We start from the raw sequence: 23,428 nt of genomic DNA, 5'->3' as shown, positions 1-23,428 counted from the left end.
TGGAAAGGCCTTAAATAAAAGGTTCTCTTAAAGAACCTACCACAGGTTGACGTTTCAAGGGTTTATTTTTTTTTGCAGCAGTGCTTGTCAGTAGCGTTAGTTTCCATTTGAGGTTAAATCATACACTGGTTTCATTTGTGTCACTCTGAGCTGGGCAGACATCCTGTGAAAAGGTCACAAAGGAATGTAGCTGAAGATGGGTAGTTTAAGTTTTACAGAATCATCCATTTTAATGTATTTTAATTATAGCATGCTTCTGTATTGATGTGAAGTTACAGTGACATCCAGTGGCAACAAGGTATGGTAATTGAAAGCATCTACTCAGGATACTAATGACACACAAATTCCTAATAGGAGAGATTAATTCCTTTAAAAAAAAAATTACCTTTGCAACTGCACTTAGATGAAGAATTAAATGGTCTTTTACTTGGATTTTTTCATTACGTAAACTTACAGAACAAACAAAATAAGCAAGCTTCCTTTATTATTTCAGATTTATTAGTGATAGTAGGTTAATTCTTTCCTAAGGTCAGTTGCATGCAACACACTACTCCTTCAAGTACAGTCATCTAAAGTTCTTTAGTTACTGCATGGTAAGGCTTCTTAAGTCACAGTGTATTTTCTTCAAGGCCTTGGCCAAGAAAAAAAGCCTAGATGAAAAGTTACACCAATTAACATTTATGTCAGAAGAAATACAACTTTACTACTAGTTTTTTTAATCTATACACATTCTAATACTGCTGATGGTGCTAGGTTATTTGTCAAAACAATTTACATTCAGAACACATTGCCTTAGGAATACAAATGCTGTATAAAAGACAGAAACAGGTAAGCATGGCTTTCCCATTTTGAGCTAATAGAATCAAGAAGGTAATATGCAAAACTTAAAGAAAAAAAAGCCCAGCCCAGCACAAACATTACACAACCTGTGCAATAAGTTATCCATGAAATAACTCTGTTAAACCATAAAAATCACAAGCATTAAAAATAAATATGTATCTAAATAAATATTTTGATTTTAATCTTGTGGCAATTATTCTTTATTTAGCATATGAAACACTTGTTACATGTTTATGTTCACACCTTGCCAAACAGGTTACACTTGTCATAACAATACCAAGTACTACAGTGGTTTTCTTTACATTAGAGTCTAAAAGTTTTAACTGCAGACATTCCTCGCCACTGAAATACCATGTGTTCGGCACCAGCTTTATAATTCTGCAAAGCCATCACTTTCTGGGACTGGGATTTTTTCTAACTTGAGGCAGCCATCACTCTCTCTAATTGCTTCTCTTTACCATTTCCTGCGGTCTCATTCATCAAGTAGTCACATTCACCGTGTTATCAAACAAGACAGACATACATACATACATCACTCCACATAAAGGTTACAAATAAATATGTTTTTTTATGAGAAAAAGTTTAGAAGATGTTGCAAAATACTTAAATGCTTTACAAAGGTTTCTGTCAGTGATTACTGTCCTGGACCATCCTTCTCATCAGTTTTTGGCAAAGAAATAAAAAGGAAGGAGAGAAAAGGCAGAGACACCTGTCTGGTCCTTGTGTCGGAGTCCTCAGGTCAGCTTCAAAGCCTTTCGTTCTTACAAAATACAAAATTCTCTTCAGCTTTGATGGAATCATTACTTTGCTGCAAGAGTCACACGCTAGATGTATAAGGGTGTCTCTTGCCCAGTTAGAAGCCTGAACATGGCAGCTGGCATAGTCTTCATGTGAATCTGTCAATTGAGTTACACAGGCATTAACAGAGTTGTTACTAGTTTTAAATAATCCATAAGGGCCAGTCTTACTCTCCCTGGGGTATAAGTACATTTATTGTCCTGGTTTCTATAGCTGTGAATGTTACGAATGTTTCTAGTTCAGAGTTTTCTGGTTCTAACAAGCTGATTTGCTGTCGTTGGTTTTTTGTGTGTGCGGTGTTTTTTTCCTGTTTGGGGTTTTTTTGTTGTTTGAGGTTTTTTTAATGACAACAACATGATGTAACATCACACAGCTTAAAAAGACACCTAAAGGCTTTCTATTGTTATACCTTACTCTGGTTACAGCCCTTCAGTAGGGATTCATATAAACTGCAGGATCTTGTTCACTCATTGCTGATTTCTCTAAAACCACTGGAGAGCAATGTCTTATTCCAAAGGTAAGTTGGAGACATTCAGGGGAAATTAAATGATTAAGCGATATATACATTTGAATCTTGAATCTCTCAGCCCTTTGAATATTTATTTATTTATTTCTACGACATGTTATAATGATAAGCCAAGAGACATTTTTTAGCTAACATGAAATAGCTAACATTGTTGAGTGATTTCTTCCCTTAATTGGTTTAATTCTAAGAGCTGATAGAAGGGTCAGAATCATGCCAGGAACTCTTGAAAATGAGTGGAAAAATTGTAGTGAGTATGCATCTAATTGTTCAAAAAATGTTAACTATTTGTTATTAGTGCTCAACTCCAATTTACTTAGGTGGTGGTTTAATGAAACATATATTCTTTCAACAGTTAATTCCTTGATGATGTATTTGATTGTTTTCTTACCTCTCCCACTGAATTAGACAGTGCTTGTACTATCTTCTCATGAGCAGTAGCAACAACACTTTGTCCATTGATCTCAATAATACGATGTCCTACTCTTACCCCTCCCCTCTCAGCTATTCCACCTCGCATCAAGCTGCAAATCTGCCAAAAGAAAGCAAAGTTTATTAAACTTTAAATAACATAGCAGTTATTAGCATTTAATATATCATAATGAGTGCTGACACTCAAAGGACTCCAGGGGATACTTGTGAAAAGTACTAAGCAATACTTACATGTTTTTAAATGTTGGTTTGGTTGAGTTTTGGTTTGGGTTTGTTTGGTTTTTTGGGTGGTGAGGCCCTGGCACACAGTGCTGCGGGAAGCTGTGGCTCCCCCATCCCTGGCCATGTTCAAGGCCGGGTTGGACAGGGTTTGGAGCAACCTGCTGTAGTGGAAGGTGTCCTGCCCGTGGCAGGGGTTGGAACTGGATGAGCTTAAAAGGTCCCTTCCAACCCAAAGCACTCTATGATTCTATGAAATGCACATATTCTGATTCTTTTTATAGGCTGTGTTCAGCACAGTTCCCTCTGCCTATGCAGGTTCAAAAAGGGCATTCTGCTCTCCAGAGCCATTGATTTTCTCCATGTTTTACAGTGCTGCTGGCCATAGGGAGCTCAAGAGGAAGAAGGCAAGTCAAGCCGCTGTTTCAACTGATGGCTGCAGGTACCAGTAAAGAGCTAGGCACAAGTTAACCCAGCACAGTCCCTGCAGACACTGCTACTGAAAATTATTCTGCTGTTGCAACATGCATAATGCACAGACAGAAAAATCTGAATCCAGAATGGAGAATTTAAAATAATGTTTCCTCCTCCGTGATAGTATCTGTGCTGCAACAGGGCCCTCCCTGACAGACTAGACAGCTGTATGGTAGATAGAAATTGTTGGTAAATTACTTCAGATGACTAAGCTTGTGCAGCTCATAAAGCAGATAATGTCTGGCTTGAATCTGTGGAACTGAGCAGAGCTTAGCAGTGCTGAGATTCACCTTTTGTTTACTGAGGAAAGTCTGGTCTTGGAGGAAAAGAAAGGCGTGCTAGAGCATCCAGTGATGGCTGTTTCTGCAGTTACTGTGGATAGTTAGAATTTTATGCCAAGAATTATTGCTTGCTGAGATCTGGTAATTTGCTTGGAGCTAAATACAGATATGATAAGATGTGGTTTGTGTCCCTAGTGAATTTGTAATTTAATTCAAAAACACAGTACATGGGGAGATGGCCGAGTTGGAATATACTGAAACTGAAACTTTTGTCTGTGGTTGACGAGAATCTTTTCTGTATGACGCTAGCAGTTTCCTTTAAATTCCTCTTCACAAATAACAATAATGCTATAAAAAAAAAATGAAGTCCCTCCTTACTCAAGTTCAAGTTATTTGATACAAAAATATATAGGTTTTTATATATAATAGATATATCTTAATAATATAAATATATATATTTTAATAAATCAAATATTTATTAAATATATAGGAGCAAAAATACATAGTTTTGTTTATAAGACCCTTCTCAACCTTCAGAGGAAAAAAAACCAACCAAACAAAAAAACCCAAAACAAACCCCCAAAAACCCTAAATCTTTCTCCTGCAGTGAGATTTATCTTCTACCACACTATCATTAGTGGCTGAGTTTTAACCATTGCGGTTCATGAAGTATTTCTGATGGACTTTTATGGATAGAGGCACCATGAGGACCCTTCACAGAACTGACTTTGACTTGAACTTCAGTCATGTATAATATATTGGTTTGCAGCTTGTCAGCTTTAATCATATAGCCGGCACGATATGCTGTACTACACCCATCTTCTCTTTTATAGAAAGCTTCTCAGTTCAACTCACTGTTAGAATAAGAGTTTGTTCCTTGCTGTTGAAGATTGTTAATGCAGCAATCAGAAATCAGAATGTGCCAAAAGAAACCCTGTGTATATGTTTTTCAGGATATGAAAGAAAATAGAGACAGTACAGCCAGCTGAAATAAAAACTTTCAGAGCAAATGGAAATGTGACCTCGTGCTCCGATGGTGTAAAGGAAAAGATAATGGCTTGCCTATCTATCCAGAGCACCTTTCATTGTGTGCTCTCAAAGCACTTTTAATACCATCAGTGAAATTTTTTTTTCTAACAGCCTCAGACATAAGAAGTGGTCTCTTCCTTCAAGAATGTGATCCCCTTGCAGGGAAGGGAGTAGGCTTTCTTTTTGTGAGCATTAAAACTCCTTTAATGAGGTAGAAACAGACACAGAGCCCCAGTTGCTCTCTAGAATCATAGGTCCTGTTAAGCTGGAGTCGGTGCAGATGTAAATACACTGTACTTAAGGCACACGCTTACATGGCTCCTGTCTCACTCAGAGGAGCATTAAGGATTTTGTCTCCAGCCAGTGGGCTGGCAAGTTTAAGCTGAGCAGTACCACTAAGCAGGATTCTATTCAGCCAGGATTGTTTAGCCTGCTCTACTCATGAACACAGTGACAGCTGCATTATTATTAAATAAAGCATGATGGATCTCAGTCTTCTTGTAGGCAAAAGCCTGCACTCCATTTACTGTGTAAACTGGAGAAAGAAAAGAAAGAAAAAAAAAAAAAAGTAAAAAAGGTATAAACCGTACTGGTTCAATCCACTCAGCTGTTACAGATTCTGCAATGTCTTAGACAAGCTGCAATGCCTCAGATGTGAAACTTAAGAAGCTTCACCATCAGTTTAACTGCAACTGCCCATTGTGTAGGAAAACATTGATAGAGCAGTGCAAGGCAGACTAACTACTCACTCTGTGTAAATGCCATAAATATAACCTATTAAGCCAGGCTTAAAACATTTAAAATGTTTAAAATCCTTATCTCACACCCTTTTATTACTCTATTCAAACCTTGTATCTTATTTCCCCGGACAGTTTAAATAAATAGAAACAAAGGCAAGGAGGAAAGAATAAATGGTCCATTCTGTAAAGTTTTACCATATTTTTAGATAGAGTTGTCCAAAGTGAGGAATGGGGTAAATATCTGAGATAGAATGGGATAGATAGACTGAGAAATGGTGCATTAATTAGCAGTAAAAATACAACTGGTAATCCATATAGTTTTCATAATCTAAGGAACAAGATGATGACGTGATATGAGAGGACCACTTCTATTTAAATATCCCAATATTAAAAGAAGTGTAACATAATGATTTTCAGAAATTGGCTGACAGATCATCTCATGTTTACCTCCCCATCACGAAACATTCATATTTGTTTCATATATATGCACAGTATCTCTTTTGTTCTTACTATTTTACAGTTCAAATTTTAGATACATTTTATAAACATGCAGTAAAGATACATCAGTAGCTGTCAAGACCCAGGAAGAATATTTGGATCAAAAGTGGAAGAGGAATTTTGCAAGATTAACACTCTGATTTATGCTGTTGTGCTGTTCCCTAACTAAAACTTCCAACGCTGGCACTACTAGTGCTCCGTGAAGCACACTGCAGGCTTTACATTAATTAAACTGTACAAAATACACATAGGAAACAGTGACCTGCAGCGGCCCAGTCTTTGCATCTTCCTCATACCCTATGCAAGCAAAACCCAATTCAGGCAGTATTTCTGTATGTCCAGGTTGTTTATGGGCTACTCACTAATGTACAGCTGTACACACTACACAGATGAGAGGAGGTGGGGAAAGGGACCACTGCAAAACTGCTGTCAGGAGAGCATAGAAACAAGTACCAGCTGCATGCATATTGGGGTGAGGGCATAGCAGTAACAGACAGTTAATTACACCTCTTCTGGCAAGCCATTTATTTCTTCATTGTGCTAATGCTGAGCTGACAAATAAGGATATTCTTTCTAAATCATGCCATAATTCGGAACAATTGCTGGCAATTACAAAACCGCTTTTGAAAAGTTTGCTGTCAAAATACCAGGGAGATGTACTTGCAGAGTCATATTTTCAAATGTTTACTGAGGTAAGAGGGAGTTAGTCTTAGGAAGGACTTAGAGGCCCAAAAGCTTGTCTGTAGCAGTTTAACAAAAGATGTTAATCTCTCCTTACTCATTGGCTTTTGTTTTCAAACAGAGACTCTTCATAAATTAAATGTCTTTAAAAGCTTTCTTTTTGGTTACCTGAGAACGACTTTTATGCTGAATTTGGTAAAGTTTATATTGGATGTTATCTAAATGTTACTCATTTACTGGAATGGATTATGACCATCCAGTGTTGCGATTGTGACAAATGACCAGTAGATGGAGTGAGCACGCTATGCCAAGGAAACAGCCACAGTGCAGATTTCACTAAACTAAGGCTCCAACTATGTACGAGATCATTAGCTGGGATAATGCTGTCACTATGTGACACCACATGTGAGGACACGATATGCTTCTCATCCTTCTCAGCGTGATTCTTTTCCCGTGCCCTAACCCAACACCACCAATGCTGAGACAGGCCTCCTAAAAGACACCGTAGTATTGCTCATTGTTCCTTATTTTTGTCTTTCTATCATAGCACCATCTGAGCATACTAGATGGAAAAAGGGTAGCTATTAGGAAATAATGCCTCATCAGTGTTACATGCTGTTCTAAGCACCCTCTGTGAGATCTCATAAAACTAGATCCTATCCCTTTCATCCTTTTTACGCCAAGACTTGGATTTCCTAACACAGAGTGAGCTACCAGCAATAACCATACCCACTTGACATGCAGATACCCATAGGTGAAAGGGGATTAAGCACAGACAGAGGAGGACAGAAATACGCCACTCACCTGACGTTTCTGTATTTTTTTATGGAACTCTCTCTACTCAAGTGTCAGCACATTAATCCCAAACATGACAAATACTTTAAACCTCTGCTTCTAAAGGATGTCATCCTGGGATATAGGTATCGTTCAGAGTGCTTCCAGCTGGACTTGTAGCAGTGTTCTTTATACCAGTCTCTGCTGTGACCACATCGTGATATGTGATCTTAGGAACACTTCAAACTTAGGTACAGAAATAAAGATGGCTAGTAGAGATAAAAATCTATTCATGAGCCTTCTATTTCCTAAAGCACGGTAAGACCCATAAACTATATCCTATAGAGTTACCTGCTACTCTTCCAAGGGTGGCAACAGAAATCTGGCAACTTCTATCGATGATTTTCACAGAACAGGGGACCAGAGCCCACAGTCCTTTGTGATGTGGTTTTCTGTGTGAGCAGCCTGATTATTTTTTTTCCTAGACTGGAGGAAGAGGAGATCATGATGGTCCTGCACTACAGACACTTCCTAATGCTAGTATCAGCCCCAGAAGGGCCAGGCGGCTACCTGAGCTAGTTGTATTGGGAGTTTGCTTTGGAAAGGTACGGGAGAATGGTTTGGGAAGGAAGAACCATGAGAGAAGGACCCTGAGCTGCACTGGGTAAGCGTTACCTACCACATTTATTATCTGTTGCTGCTGTTACTGTAGGGAAACGGCAGCATGCAAAGGAGAGATACCTGGGCCACAACCTATACCATTACTTGTAATGAGAGGTGTTTAGTTTTAAGAGGAGGAGGTCACAATTACATTCCCACGCTCACTGCCACATAATACAAATAAGCTATGCACACCAGAAGAAAAACGTTTTGGTGAGTATGCGCTGAAAGTTAAAAAAAGAGAAACAGGATCAGAGCTAGGATTAGAATGCAGTAATTGTGAAAGCCTGTTTCAGCATAACTCTTCTCCTTGCAAGTCTGGCACAGTAATGATAGTTATACATGAATTAGGTGATCCAGATACTACATCAAACAATCGGAACTATAAATATTGTGGCTGTATTATGTGGAAAAGTCTCTCAAGAATGGCAGTAACTGTTCTCCTGGTGTTGTCCTTTTGCATTATATTACTCAGAGATGTGATTATAAAGTTTTGATAAACTAAGGGATCACAGTACAAGAAGGGTCATGTGCAAAGATTTTTCAGTATTTGTGTGTTTCCTTAAAGAAAAAAACCAAACCCAAACCAATTACCAAACACAGAAACTTACAATTCCATTCTGTACACTGAAGCCCAGCTGGTATTTTAAGTCTGGCCGTTTTATAAGGACAGTTGTAACAGGAGGGCAGCTGACAATGTTCAGTTTTACTTGTGTCTGATTCTTGAGACCCTGTAAGACATTCCAAAGTTAACATTTCTAAAACGGATCTTAATTTGCTCTTTCATTAGTGGTTTCCTAATTGCAAGAGTGTAAAGCACCTGATCTAAGAAAGAACACCTGGTCTTAATAGATACCTGTTGTTAACTTATTTATCTCACAAGCTATTTTGTCCAACAAAACATATCAAAATTTTGCCTTGAATTACGATAGAAGTTTCAAGAAACATTTTCAAGAGAGACCAAAACTGACTACATCTTGCCTTTTACCACTGTCTGGCTAATTAATCTCCTGCTGCTGCTCTTGGTAGATCTGCAAACATTAGATGTAGTCTCAGAGATTCCACTGTGTCTGGGGAATCTTCATATATTCACTTGATCTGTCTTGTAGTCTACCAGTCCCATCCGTTTCCTCTACATGGTGCTCAAAGAAGAATAGTAGATTTTAATCCTGATTTGAATTTGGAAGCTGTGGGGAATCCTGAAACTTTGAAGACAGCTAAGTAACTTCATTTAGGCAAGTTTTTCAGACCTGGACCCATTTGTTAATTGTCCAGTAACAAAGCTGCAGTACAATTATCCAGTCCTAGGTTTCTGTACATTATCACCCCTGAATCTCTGTTTCCAAATCTACTTTTTGCTAGTGACAAGACTACTTTTTGGGGTGGGTTTTTTTCAGTGATATGAAAAATCATACCTGCTAGAGATCTTCAGGATCTCCAGAATCAAATTCCAGGATCTGACAGAAGATTACATCTCTGGTGGCTTAAAATCTAGAGCATATATTTGTAAGTTTGAGGTACCTTTATGATCCCTTGGCATGTTGCAAGAGGTAGACCAACTAAACTGGTCCCATTAATGGACATAATTTGGTCTCCAATGCTTAGTTTTCCTGAACGGGCTGCAGGGCCTCCATTCATCATGTTAGCCAGGATAACGGTGGGTAGAATGGATCCCCATCCAGATTCCACAATCACTACCCCAAGAATTTCTCCCTTCTGCTTTTCTAGCTGGAGCTGCAATTAAAAAGAAACAAAACAAAAACCACACATTTTTTGCTTGTCTTCATCTAAATTTGAGCACTAGCATCTCAGTTGTTCCTGAATAACATCTACAAATTAAAAGAATTCTATTCTTTGCCATTAGGTAGTAGCGTGACTTCAAAAATGCTGTTAAAACTGTGTAATACATACCTATTTCTTTCCAGGGATATCGTCCACTTGTTTGTTGAAGGTCATGTAAATCTTATAGTAAGGAAGAAACTAACACAGCGGTGAACTCTATAGAAGTGGTGGAACTGAATAATGAATGAGTGAATGCCAAGGAAGTTTTATCCATCCTGGAACTTGTCAGCCTGTAACATTTTGTGCCTAAGGCATTGCCTGGAAGTTCAGCTCCGCTTCTGCCATCAGCTCAGGCTGTCTCTTGATTTTAGAGTTTATCTGTCCTTATTTTCAGGCAACGATCTCTTAGTATTGTTGTTGTTACTACTATTATTATTATTGAATACACTTGTGCCTAACTGGTTACTCTAAGACCCCTGATGTGCTGATGTAATGTAAATTATGACCTCTCCTCAAATATGGTGATGTTAACTGTTCAGTGATCATAGCATATCTAACTTTTACAGGAGTAAAAGCCTAAGGAGAGAACATACTCTTTAAGCAAATACTGTGAATTGCTGGCTTTCAAATGTGGAAGGACAGGGACATCTGTACTTACAGAAATCATAAAGGCCAGCTGACTTTTGCTGAAGCTATCTATCAAGACTTTAAACCAATCAGTATGCTGTAACTCTTTCATTGTTCAGATATACATAAACCAATAGGAAGCAAAGGAGCCTCAAAAATAATAACCTTCTTAATACCTTTGAAATGTGATACATTTGTATTTTTGTTCCGATGCTAAGTTAAACCGAGACTACTTGTATTGATTTTTCACTTGTTTGCTACAAGAAGTATTTTGTCATGCTTATATGCACATAGAATCATAGAACATTTGGGCTGGAAAGGACCTTAAGACTATCTAGTTCCAGCCCCCCTGCCATGGGCAGGGACACCTCCCACTAGACCAGGAGAAAAAGTATGGCCATTTATGGCCAAAATTCATTTCTGTCATAAAATTGATCATTCACCCTGGATTAGATCCTTTAGTCCAGTGTGTTGGCACATAATGACCACATGAACATTCTATTGATATCTAGTGACTGCAGACATATAAAACCACACATCAAATCATAACCTTTCTATCTGCAGGTATAGGTGGAAAATGCTCTCTTCACAAGAACATGTGGGCTGTACAAAAGAACCTGTAATGCCAGAAGAAGGGCGTGTAAGTAGGAAAGTTGTGACTGAAGGTTTAAGCAATCTGCAGTTCATCTCCAAGCAAGATAGACTTGGAACTCAGCACAGAAACTCTGACCTTTGGAACATGGGCACAATCCCTATCACACTGCAGCAATACAAACCAAACCAGAATCTGGGTGCAACTGCACTCACCACATTCTGGTTTGGAAAGCCCAGACAGTGACTTTTGTATGAAATGCACATTGTTAAATATATTGTTATTGTAGAGAAAGAATCCATTACTTCCAAAATCAAATGTATATAGTTACAACTGTGTAATATGGGCTACTTAAAGGAAATCCTTGCCCTGCCATGCATTATGAATTTGAAACTCTATTTCATGTGGCAGTTTTTCTGGTGTTCTAGTAGGGGAGGAGAAATTGGTCTGCCCAGTGCCACAGCATCCTGGGCTTTTGGTCATTTTATCTATTAAGTATGAAATTGCTTACAGTGTGCATCAAAATGTATTGTTATCTCTCTGTATCACTATATTGGTGAAATGTAAAAACACTTTACACTGTGTACTATGAGTAGCACAGGGCTTATCTATGTCAGATGTAAATGTACTTTATTACTGGTTTGATGAATGGAAGCGGAAAGACCCTGAAAATGGAAAGAAGAAATTATAAAACTTATAAAGATTACTTTAGTAGCACAGAATTGAAGAAGCAATGCATCTTGAGATGTAGACATCCTTAAAATGCAAACAGTATTTCCATGAGAACTACATTCCTCTGAAAAAAAATAGATCAATCTGAAATGAAATTGCAAAACTAGTTTACCTCTTTGCAGTTTTCTGAATTGGAAAAGTGTATGAGGTCATCATTGTACATCTCTTGGGTATTGATGATGTCGCTGTACTCTTTCTGACTGAGATCCTCTGGGTTAATTCCATTCGCTCTTAAAAACTCTTGATAAGCGACACTGAAAGCCTGACCGATTGACTGAGCTATCAGCTGTGCCTGGAATGTAGAACAAAACACATCTTGGAGAAAGGACTAATAAACAGTTTACCACTGAAACCATAAGAAATAAGAAATATATTGGATTTTAAGACAAAGTCAAAATAAAGGATCCTGAAAAGTTGCTATGTTAGTATGGATATAAAGTCACTTTAAGGTCAGTTGTATAGAAAAAATCCATTACATCCAAAATAAAATTGCGAACTTCATTTACAAACCCTGCTGATCTGCCTTCACCACGATGTTGCAGCAGCAAGCAGCCATATGCTCTTTATGTACCCATTCCAATAAACACTGGAGAGCACTGGCTTTGTACCAATAGGGAATATAGCTTACAGAAAAGACTAACACAAATCCTGAATTCTGAAAGAGTGATGAGAGAATGGATGCTCTGCTTGCACATGCCTCCACAGACATGTATGCACTGATGATTTTGGTTGTCACCTGCTGCTTCTGACTGTAACCAAAAATCTCAGTATTGTTTTTTTAATTGGTATGACAGTAATGATACTAAAAGCTGTTCATATGTAATGGTCACCAGAAATGTTTAGTACTGCTTAACTGCAGCTGTATCTCAACTGAGAGAGGTATGAATATGGACAAACAACTGGCTAAGGTTTCCACAGATTACCTGCAGCTTCAAAAAGATTACTGACAACAAAAATTAATTTAAGAAATCAGATGTAATTTCAGAGATTCTCTAAATGATGCATGTTGTTTAAGTAAGTTTAATTCCATTTACTTACATCCTCTGATTCAAAGACATGGCATATCATTTTGTACTGCTTCTTTCCTTCTTGAGCACCAGGTGTTGTTTCAATACAGTCTTGAGAAGCTGATCTTGGCATGCGACGTCGTGCCATTAAAACCACAATGTTACCAATATCTGCAATATATGAGATAGTGCGCAGCGCGTGGTCCATCATTGTTTCCTACAAAAAGCAAATAGAAATAAAATCATTATTCACACATGCCTGCTGTTATTCTACAGATGCTGTATCTTCCCTCTCCTTGATGGCCAGTTGCTTGAGAATAACAAAGGCTCTTCAGGAAACTGGCTTTGACAGAAGTGTTGTCTGAGCAAATACAACATGGTTCCTACTGTAAAGCAATAATGAAGATCTATAGTAATGTTTTATAACCACTTTCATGCTGTTGGAAAATTATGTTTCCCTTTTGTATTGGTTTTGCTGAATGAAACAGATGCATTTCATAATGACAGAACAAGTTTTAGAGAAGTCATAAATATATGAGATGTTACAATTTCACCATTTTCTTTAATCACATCCTATAATAGCTATAATATCTAAGGCAACATTTTCTCAATTCTTACTTTCCTTGCAAACAGCTATGAAGGACAGTATTTCACCTTCTCTGTAGGTGAAATTATTCATACTTTTTTCTGGCTACCTACATACCTCAGATCAGTTTGATTCAAATAGGATTTTGACTGTGAGCCCATATGCTAGACCAATTCCCTCCAACATCATTAGGTTGCATTGGGTTGTGCTGGGAAAACCCAACTCAGAAGAGCCATTGCCTATGAGAATGAATTCAAGTGGAAACGTGTCCAAGCTTCATCCTAGTGAGTATTTCTTATTAAGAACACATTAAGAGTACTAAATACAAAAAGCTCTTGTCACAAATCCCTGAGCTCTGCATCCTTTTAATTACTTTAGTCTTTTAAACTATTATTTTACTTTCTGCTATTAGCAGGGAAATCCCAACCTACTGCTTCCAAATGTGTTTCTCACAGGAATGTATGGTTATTCCATGGCTTTGATTAAGTATCGAGTTACCTTGGACAAATGAAAACTGAGAGGATATTTGTAGCCAGAGAAGGAAATGTTGTCACTAAACTGGTTTTATTTCAGGTATTACTATTTTATCTTTTGTTTCCAATCTCCAATTCATATATTCAATATTAATTATTTCTTACATTAAAGAGCAAAGAGGTCCCAGTAGGAAGAACCTTCAAGAACACTAAGGATGAACCTGCAGTAAGTTTTATTATTTCTGTACTCAGCATTAACTATGAATAAGTTAACAGCAGCCACCAGTCTCATTTTCATTAAAAGGCTGCTATATGTAAAATAATGGTACTTTAATAAACTATATATGTGACATCACTACAGTGATGATTTAAAGGATTTTGATACAGTTAAGACTGCAAAGATAAACAGAATTATATATCTGTTTACACCAATGTTTTAGACAATTATTTGTACGTTCATACAGGCTTTACTCAAGATCCTGTATAAGCTACCTGATTTCTCCTTTAAAAATAAATAAAAGCCACAACTTCTCTAAGTTTTATAGATCAAACTGGCTGAGGATGTCCCCTATTTCTCACCCTCTTCTCCACCTAAAAACAGCCACCAAATTCTTCCTGAATTGGAATTAAAAAATACTTATTGAGTCAATTTGTTCCACTTTACTTTGTGATCTCTCTTAGTTTTAAGTCAGTAATTTGCTTTCTGGTGTCTAAAATATCTTTGGTTTTGGCCAGCACTGAGGTTGTGTCTGCTGCTTATGGCATCTGTTTGGATATATATGTGGATATTTCTAATGTGAAGAAAGAAGAATTGACTGCAGGTTTGGTGTTTGTTTTGTTTTTCTTTTTAACTAAGAAGGCTTCTTTTTTTCTTTTGCTTGTGGCTCTTGATGTGCACCAGAATATCCCATCGGGCAGCATGAGATCAATTTTCATCTAAATCATAATAGACAACTGAGATACCCTCCTTGCTGTGTCCGTAGTGGCAGGGTTTCCCTTGATACACAATATTCCAAAAAAAAGATGCAATGCAGTGAGAGGCAATACACAATTTTCATAATTTATACAAGCAACAGCATCCTTTATATAAGCAGCTAGGTATTAGTTTGCCATTAGCTGAACAAATCTCTAAGGCCTAAGAGAGAAAGATTTTCTCAAGTCAACAAAAGTAATTATTTTAACAATTTCAGTACAATTTAACTTGACAGAGAGAGAAAAATATAAATACTTATTGTTTCTTAGAACCACCTGCCTTACTGAAGAGAATCACTACCCATAAAATTGTTGTAATGATTCTGCTCAGCGTTTAAATGAAATGTTCTAAGCTTATCTGTGAAAAGTGATGTTGGTCAAGAGATAGTTTGAGGGGTGTCTCTGAGGGCTGCAGGGGCTCAGGATTAGAGCACTTTCTCAGAATGGAAAAATGTTTTATAATGGACATCTCAGCAGGATCTTAGTGGCTCTGCAGTGTTTTTCAGCAGCCTGCACTAAGTGTTCTGTAAGGGTGTAATCAGACAGGCAATGTACACAAGAGTGAATGGACTGGGAAAATGAATGCATTTAGTCTCACCTGCCAAGAAAGATTTTCTGTCCTTATCTCACAGAAGTTACACAAAGTTTGTTGGGATATTTTGGTGGGTTTTTTGGTTGTTGGTTTTGTGTTGGGGGTTTTTTATTATTATTGCTTTGTTTGGGTTTTGTATTGTTTGGTTTTGTTGTGGTGGTTTGGTTTTCTTAATTACAATTGGGATTAGGAATAAGACACATAATATATAGTGACTATAAACATGTCTTTACCTTTGAATTACTTGTGACTTTTTCCTTTCTTGCTTCATATTCCATTCCACTCTATTTTCCATTACCATTATCTTATTTTCACTCTCTCTACTTCTCTGTTACTTTCCCATGAATCCCTCCATCTTTGCTTATCTGTCCATTACCACATCCCTTCTCTAGTCCCATCCATTCTATCCTTGTTATCTTTATATTTGTCCTTAGAAATTCTGCCTCTTTTAGCCTTTCTCAAAACCTCTGTCCTGTCCAAACTATCTTCTCCTGTCCAAATTTCCCTTCCTCAGTATCTCCCTTCATTTCTAAGGAACTCTTTCAGAATCCTGTTTGTTGTCCCTCCTGAAGCCCAAACACCTGAAGGAGGAAAACCTAAGCACTTTTCCAAGCTTTCAAGTGATGTAGTCCTGTGGGAATGTGAATGACACAACCTAAAGAGTCAGCCAATTTTATGGAACCAGAGGCTCTGCACATGCACTTTTGTGACCTCTGTATCTGTCTTTTTCTTTGCTAGTTTCAGTAACTAAATGCATAGGCAGTTTAAAAGTGTCAGGGGTGCCATCTCCTACTGTTGCTGAGGGCAACAGAATCACCAGAGCTGGCCATGTTCCGATGTAGCAATACACCTTACTGGTGCTACTCAGCTTTTCGAACCCTGCTGCATGCTATTTTATAATATTGAATTGTACATTTTAAATCAGCTGCTATCTTATGTGAGCTATACAACACTACAGATGGATTCAAACATGGATGGCACATTGCAGAAATACGTTTTATGTAATTGATAAAGCCATGAAAGAACAGATTGTCTCTGTCAGCTGCCACAGCAGCTGAAATAGACCTATGGTAATTACACCAGTCAGGAAACTTCACTAGCACTGAAAAATATTACCAAGCCAAACATGCAAAAGCATGCCAGCAGCAATGCTAAAAAGACATGGGAATAAATCTTACAGCTCTCTGAAACACACTGTAAAAATAAAGCAAGGAAAAGAAAAAACCAAAAACCCAGGGCAAACACCAGAGAGCTTGTTATTATAATAATTTCCAATATTGCTATTGTCATCTAGTGGAACAGCTCATACTAGACACCATTCCTCATGGTGCACTGTTATTTTATAGCACGAGAAATCTTAGTGGAATCAGAAGAATAAGATAACAGTTACTTTGACAAAGTGTTTATGGTCTGCCTCAAAGGACTTTCCTTATTTATGTTTAAAAGGGTTGGTGTCTAATTGAAATGCTGAACTATCTAAAGAAGGTAAAGAGTGACTTCCACTAAGACTAATTCTTACTCAACAAAGAGAACTTAGCTATTTACTGCCATACATTCCAACTATAAGCTGTTGATTTATCAATAACTGTAGTCATCGTTACGCTGATAATTATTAGTATTTTATTTTCTACTAATGCAAAAAGTACTCATAAGCTTTGATAATGTACTCTTTGGATGATCATATCTACCAAGAGGTCAAAAAAAGGCTGAGCCATAAAAATAGTGGTATTGGTTATCATGGATGATTTATGGATAGCAGATTGTAAACACTGCTGCCATTTTAAATGGAATATTCTACTCCTCATCTGGCTCCATCTCTTGGGAGTTCTAGTGGCATGTTAAGGACATCTGCTTATGTTAAAAGAAAAATCATCCATTTCCTGAAGATGCTGTTGTTGCCCTCATATTGAAAGACAGTAATGCTCTCCCAAATTTCAGGAAGAAGTAGCTCCCTCATGCTTTGCATTGTTAGAAAAACAAATTATATGCTAATTGAAAAAAAAAAATCCTAAATGTAGAGTGCTACATTTATCTTTATTGAAGTATCTCCTATAGTTACAGCTCATTTCTTCAGTTAGTCATGATATTTCTGAACTCTGGTCTTATACACCAAGATATTAGTTCAATAACTATTTTCTCTTTCCATCTTCAAAGTTGTATGTTAAAGTATTGAACAGTAGTACATCAAGAAACATGCTTGTGAGTCCTCGTCTGCTCTTTATCTCTTTATATTGCCATCTATATGGCAATATATCAGAAATAAGTATACTCTTGGGAATTTTTTAGCCTGCTTGTAGCTCTTGTATCTATATCATATAATCTAGAAAATATTATGCGATAAAAGCTTTATGTAAGTCATCAGGTGATGTGTGCTATGTCTGTGCCAGGAACATTCCCCGTCAGAAGAAAACACTTGATTTGACATGATTTACTTTTGACAAATCTGTGCTGACTCTTGCTCATCTCCACTCACAAACTGCCTACAAAGGGTCTGTTTGTTTTGATAGCTTTCTGACAGTTGAACTTACCTATAATCCTTGGTATGTCCTGCTACTAAATAAAAAATACTAAATATTACCTTCATCAGTTCTAGAAGAGTATCATTGAAAGAAAAGCATAAGGTCACTCCATTTTCCCAAATATTACAAGATAAGATAAATTTTCTGATCTCAACTAAGCACTTTCTAAATGGTTTGTTCTTTAATGTAACTTCAGGTCTTACCATTTCTCAGTCGCTGTTAGCTGCATACAGCAGAGTTTTTTAGTGAAAACCAAAGCAAAAATATCACTGAAATTGCCCTTGTCAAAGGGAATTGCCATAAGAATGAACATTTCAAGACTTTCTGTAAGTATAATAAATGTCTAAGAGATCTTGTGAGATTATTATACTAATGAGATCCATGTATAAATTATATGTATTTAATTGTAAATTCCTTTAAAAAACATCATATGAAGAGTGCCTCTTCTTGAATATATGTGGATGTATTCTTAGATGATGAGGCTGATTGTTACTGTGGTCTCCAGACTCTTCTGTAATATGAATAACTAATAATTTACCTTAGGCAAATAGGATGCTAGCTCAGATGTGATTTATGGAAAAAATGGAGGGTAAATGTTAAAAATAGCTTCTTCAAGGCAGCAAATTACTTCCCTATTAGACTGTAAATTTGAGTATTGAAACTGCAGCACACGTGCACTCCTAAAAGACTTTGAATCTTTTCCTAAATTGAATTACAGATTTCAGCAACATGCAGACATTTTCCAGTACATTAAATAAGCAAAACTAGTGTCAGTATTACTATCTTGGCAAATGGCAAGTGTTACAACAATAGCAGATCTAACATGGCTATATTCTTGCAACAGTGAATTTATCCAAATTTAGTAAATTTCCACATTAATAATATAAGAGCACAGTGTAACCCAACATTATTCTTGAAGCGTTAATCATAACTTACCTGTGTGTCTGCATTTAAAACTTTGATTCTCTGTGTGGAGATGAACAGATCCACTTCAGTCAAGGCCTGAGAATCTCCCTCTGAAGTCTAAAAGACAGATGCTTTGTTACAAGGGAAATTTTAATTTCCCCTTTAGAATGACGAATTCACTGGTCACTTCAAGCATAACATGATGTGGGACGAGCACACTATTAAACTGCTATAGACGGCTATTCAAAGGTGTTTCTAAATACATGCAAAGAATGCATGTAAAAAGTGAAGCATAGTAATTTTGTGGAGCCTGTGGGACTGACAGCTCAAGTAATAATATTTCTATTTATAGCCAGAACAGGAGGAAGAGCATGGCTGTTTCTTCCCCACTGTCTCAGTGATGCACTTCAGTACTTGAAGTGCTGGAATTTAGATAGTAGAACTGAGAAAGTGACTTAGTCTCCATCAGCTGCTTAGCCCTGGCCATCTTCCGTGAGTTCACCAAAAGCAGTGCAGGCTGGTGCTCAGTACTGTGGTGGGGTTTAGGGCTTTATAGATGTTAGGGTTTTTTCCTAGAAAGTAAAGAGCTGAGTGCTGAACTAGTATTTCTCTCAAAACACAGAAAGCCATCAGCTGACTTTTAGACCTCAGCTTCTGAGCACTGCTTACTAGGGAAACAGTTCCGTATCCTGTAAGAAAACATGGTCACAGAGTAAGCAGGGTTACAGTGTAATGCCACACCCCTTCCTAAGTGTGAGTCCTAGCTCTCCTTATGTGAGAAAACAGAAGAAAGTGGCAAAGCAACTGCTACCCCACACTGGAGCATCATCCAAGCGCTTATCTAATATTCTTGAGTTCCAGCAGGAACCTTTTTATTCCTCTAGGCTATTTGTCCCCAGTGTGCTGCTGCAACTGGTATTTGGCAGCAGCTGTGCTAACACTCTCAGAATGAAATGACCACAGCCTGTATCACCTGTGCTAAAAGCAGGCATCAGTCTCCAGGTCAGAGACTGGTTCTTTGGTGAAACTGTGCAAGGAAGAATGATGTATTTGCTGCTCTTTTCTGTAGTTATAGAGGCTTAGCTGTGCCTGTAATTCGTTTAGACTAATTTAATCTGAATTAAGTCTCATCCAGCAAAATACAAAACAAGCACATACTTTGGCAGAGATTACTTGGATTGATTTCATCCAAGACCATCACAAAGAGCAAGATTCATTTTAGTGATAGTTTTGTCACCTCTATTTAGGTAACTGAGGTATAGTTTTTAGAGGAGTAAAATGTCTCCTGTGTGAATTCTTTCAGCTACTACCTAGTAAATTTATTTTATTTGTTTTTAAATATCAATAATAAATATACGGTAAGTCACAGGCACAAGAAATGCATTTTACTGCTTTAGTTAGTAAAATAAAAATAAGCAATACATTAAGAAAAATCTCCCAGATAACACTGGCTATCTATTTGGACTAAACAAATCATAGGTATTCAACAGAAGAAGAGCAGCAGAAAGGCACTCCAGCAAATGAACAATGAAGAAAATGAGTTCATTTTATTCCATCCACTGTTCTATTACTTAATGAAGAAGAAACCAAAATGACAGCTTTATGAGGACCCATAGTGACACAGCACTCAAGTGAGAACGCACAGGAGAACATGTACAACAAAAATGTAAGCAAATATTAGCATTCAAGAAAAACAGTTTACACACCGCTTTTTTCTTGATTTTAGCCGCCTTTTGCATCCTCTGAGGAGTAGCATAAGAAAAAAAAAAAAAGAATGCAGACAGATGTACACACAGAGAAAGAGAAAAGACAGTGTGGGAAGTCGGGGAGACTTTTTGACTATGCATCCAGACTCTTAAAAATTTGGGGGTAGTGGGAGAAGAATGTGCTAGAGAGAAAGCTTTCTTTATACCTTGTGCAGTTGTCAAGCATAACTGGGTTTAATGACATTACGCATGTTGTCAATTGATTACAAAAGATTTGGTACCAAAGAGTGTTATCTGTTAACAGCTGCCTATAACATTTATCCTGCTAAATGTACAGCAGTCTAAAATGACAGTACATGCACTATTTTAAACTTAAGGTGTTCTATTTATATCAATCACATGCCTACAAATTATTGATGAACAAAACAAAATAGCCAAGTATCTCTGACAGAATAGGACTGCTATTAATTAATACATGAAACAGTTTTTAGAGAGTTAATTGCAATCAACAATTACTGCTTTAGACATCACATTGGGCTAAATAGAAATTCTAAGGTGTGTAAAGTTGAATGAACTGGACCTTTCTTGCCTTCCATTTGTTTCTCAATGCCAAATCAAACATCAGTCTCTTGCTAAGTAAATGATTTTCCCAATCTGGTTTCCTTCAAAAACATGTACTGACAAAGCATGTAATTTTTCTATTACCATTTAAATCTACCTCTTTCTAACCACATGTGTATTCAGTCTTCAACATAAGAACATGGAGCTGTTGGAGCAAGTCTTGAGGAGGGCCATGAGGATAATAAGGGGCTAGAGCACCTCCTGTATGAAGACAGGCTAAGAAAGTTCTGCCTGGAGAAAACCTCTTAGCAGCTTCCAGTATCTGAAGGGGGCCTATAAGGATGCTGGGGATCCTATCAGGATGCTCTTCATTAGGGACTGTAGAGACAGGACAAGGGGTAATGGATTCAAACTAAACCAAGAGATGTTCAAGTTGGATATAAGGAAGAAGTTCTTTACTGTGAGGGTGGTGAGGCACTGGAATGGGTTGCCCAAAGAAGTGGTAAATGCTCCATCCCTGGCAGTGTTCAAGGTCAGATTGGACAGAGCCTTGGGCAGCAAGGCCTTGGTCTAGTGCAAGGCATCCATCGCCGAGGGATTGGAACTAGATTATCTGAAGGTCGTTTCCAACCCAAACCATTCTATGTTTATGATTCTATGAGGAATCCCCCCAAAATTGTGAAAGAAAAAGCTCCTACTTGGATTATTAACCAGAAAAGGCGTTTTTTTAAACAGCTGTATGATACAGCCTATGCTACATTATTTACACAGAAATTATTCACTATAAATAACACCAAATCCAAACACAATATTAATGAATCTTCTTGTCCTAAAAAAGTAATAATTCAATATACTGAGAGTAATCTTCACAATCTGTAGTAAAACCACAGTCAAACAAATATCCTGTGCTTTGCCACTGGAGTATTTCCTAACTGTAATCTGCAATTTGTCTTGAATTCTTCATACAGCTTCCAGACAATTTTGAATGGACTCTGGAATAATTCATATTTTGTTCCTCAGAGATGCTGTATGTATTTTCATAATAAGCTCTGAGCACTGGAAACTAATGGTATTTACAGTACTATATCCATACCCATGTAAGTGCATTCTGGAATAGACTTGAAGCTGCAGATCCCGTACTGGTTAGAGATCAACTGTCAAAAGACTGGAGGGTATTCTACAAACCACAGAAATATCCTACCTTAACACGGCTCACTGCCTCTTGGGCCTGCATCATTCTTATGTTTTTGGAAGGGTTGCGCTCAGAGAGCAGCTGTGTAGAGCCCAGGTAATTGGCTGCAAAGATGATTCCGTCAATGAGGTCTTCAGGTTCACAAGGTCCTGGAACTGACAGGAGACACTTACAGTTACTACCTTGCAAAAGACAGTAGAGAGATAAGAAATTAAATAAAGGACACTGAGGCTTGAACAACCTTTTTAATACCTTTTCTAATATGAAACAGGTGAAGAAATCTAGTGTAAAATAAACTTTTTTTTTCCCTATAATTATTTAAAAAAACCCGAAACTTACTATCTGAACACACAGTATTTAAAACCTTGCACAATGGTTTGACTGTGGAATTCTAGAGGGAAATCACTGGAAATTTTTTCCTCTGCTGCACCAATAAACACATTGAAATAATTTGCAAGTTTCAGAAATGCTTTTATGGTAACTTTTACTATTTCTAGGTATGACTTAGCATGATCCAAACACATTTGTGTTTCCACATTTTTTGAGATATTTGTGGAAGTACACAGTCTCCAAATATTATCTCTGGTAAAAATACTGATGACCAATGGGCACAAAGGTGTACTTTGCTTCAGCAAATGTCTGCCATGAAACTTCACAGTTAAGATAGTTCAGGAAACAAGAACAGTAGGCATCTTGATGCTGTTTAGGCACATATAAGGCCTAAATTGACAGACTGATAGAAAAACATAGGTCCTAGGCTGATGCAGATTGTATAAAGTGAGAGCTGGAGAAACGGCTTCAGTTCAGAAGTTCAATAAAATGTTCACAGTCTAAGCATGGCATCTGCACAGCAGATCATAGAGCCTTTTCCTCTGAAAGCAGGGGAGTCACAAAATGCACTTACAGAAAAGGAGGACATGGAAAGAATATGAAAAATTTCATGTTAAAAAGGAGAGGGAAACAGTGGAACTTAAAAACAACTTGATATTTTTCAGATTTTAGCCTTTGTTCAGCAAAATGCCTTTGCACACACTTAGTATTAACTACATAGTGACTTTGGTGAGACAGGCAAAACTGCAATTGTTGGTACAAAGTCCAGTAGAGTCATTACTACATCAAGCAAAGACCAAAATTCCAAGAGTCTGCAGGATCTAGTAACAAAAAAAGTTCTGCTAGTTCTTTAAAACACACCAGTCCCTTAACGTACTACTTTTCCATCCACAAAGCTCTGA

The 23,428-nt window shown here is 37.4% G+C and overlaps 1 protein-coding gene across 2 annotated transcripts in view; it reads right to left on the bottom strand.

Moving 5' to 3' along the window:
* Window positions 1–1,664: 1,664 nt before the first annotated feature.
* APBA2 (amyloid beta precursor protein binding family A member 2) overlaps window positions 1,665–23,428 on the bottom strand; it is a gene marked incomplete at both ends in the record, with an annotated part of 37,037 nt that continues 15,273 nt past the window's right edge. The window contains 9 exons of one of the 2 annotated variants that reach the window (XM_080626518.1): window positions 1,665–1,736; window positions 2,553–2,693; window positions 8,561–8,680; window positions 9,471–9,683; window positions 11,795–11,974; window positions 12,721–12,906; window positions 18,768–18,854; window positions 20,444–20,479; window positions 22,206–22,351. In XM_080626518.1, the coding sequence (XP_080482644.1) occupies window positions 1,665–1,736; window positions 2,553–2,693; window positions 8,561–8,680; window positions 9,471–9,683; window positions 11,795–11,974; window positions 12,721–12,906; window positions 18,768–18,854; window positions 20,444–20,479; window positions 22,206–22,351 (1,181 nt within the window). The remainder of the gene's footprint in view (window positions 1,737–2,552; window positions 2,694–8,560; window positions 8,681–9,470; window positions 9,684–11,794; window positions 11,975–12,720; window positions 12,907–18,767; window positions 18,855–20,443; window positions 20,480–22,205; window positions 22,352–23,428) is intronic. The other variant, XM_080626519.1, reaches the window with a different exon arrangement.

Source organism: Psittacula echo, assembly GCF_963264785.1.
Source record: "Psittacula echo genome assembly, chromosome: 10".
NCBI classification, from domain to species: Eukaryota; Metazoa; Chordata; class Aves; order Psittaciformes; family Psittacidae; genus Psittacula; species Psittacula echo.
The sequence above is the reverse complement of the archived record's forward strand: the minus strand, read 5'-3'. Positions and strand labels throughout refer to the sequence as shown.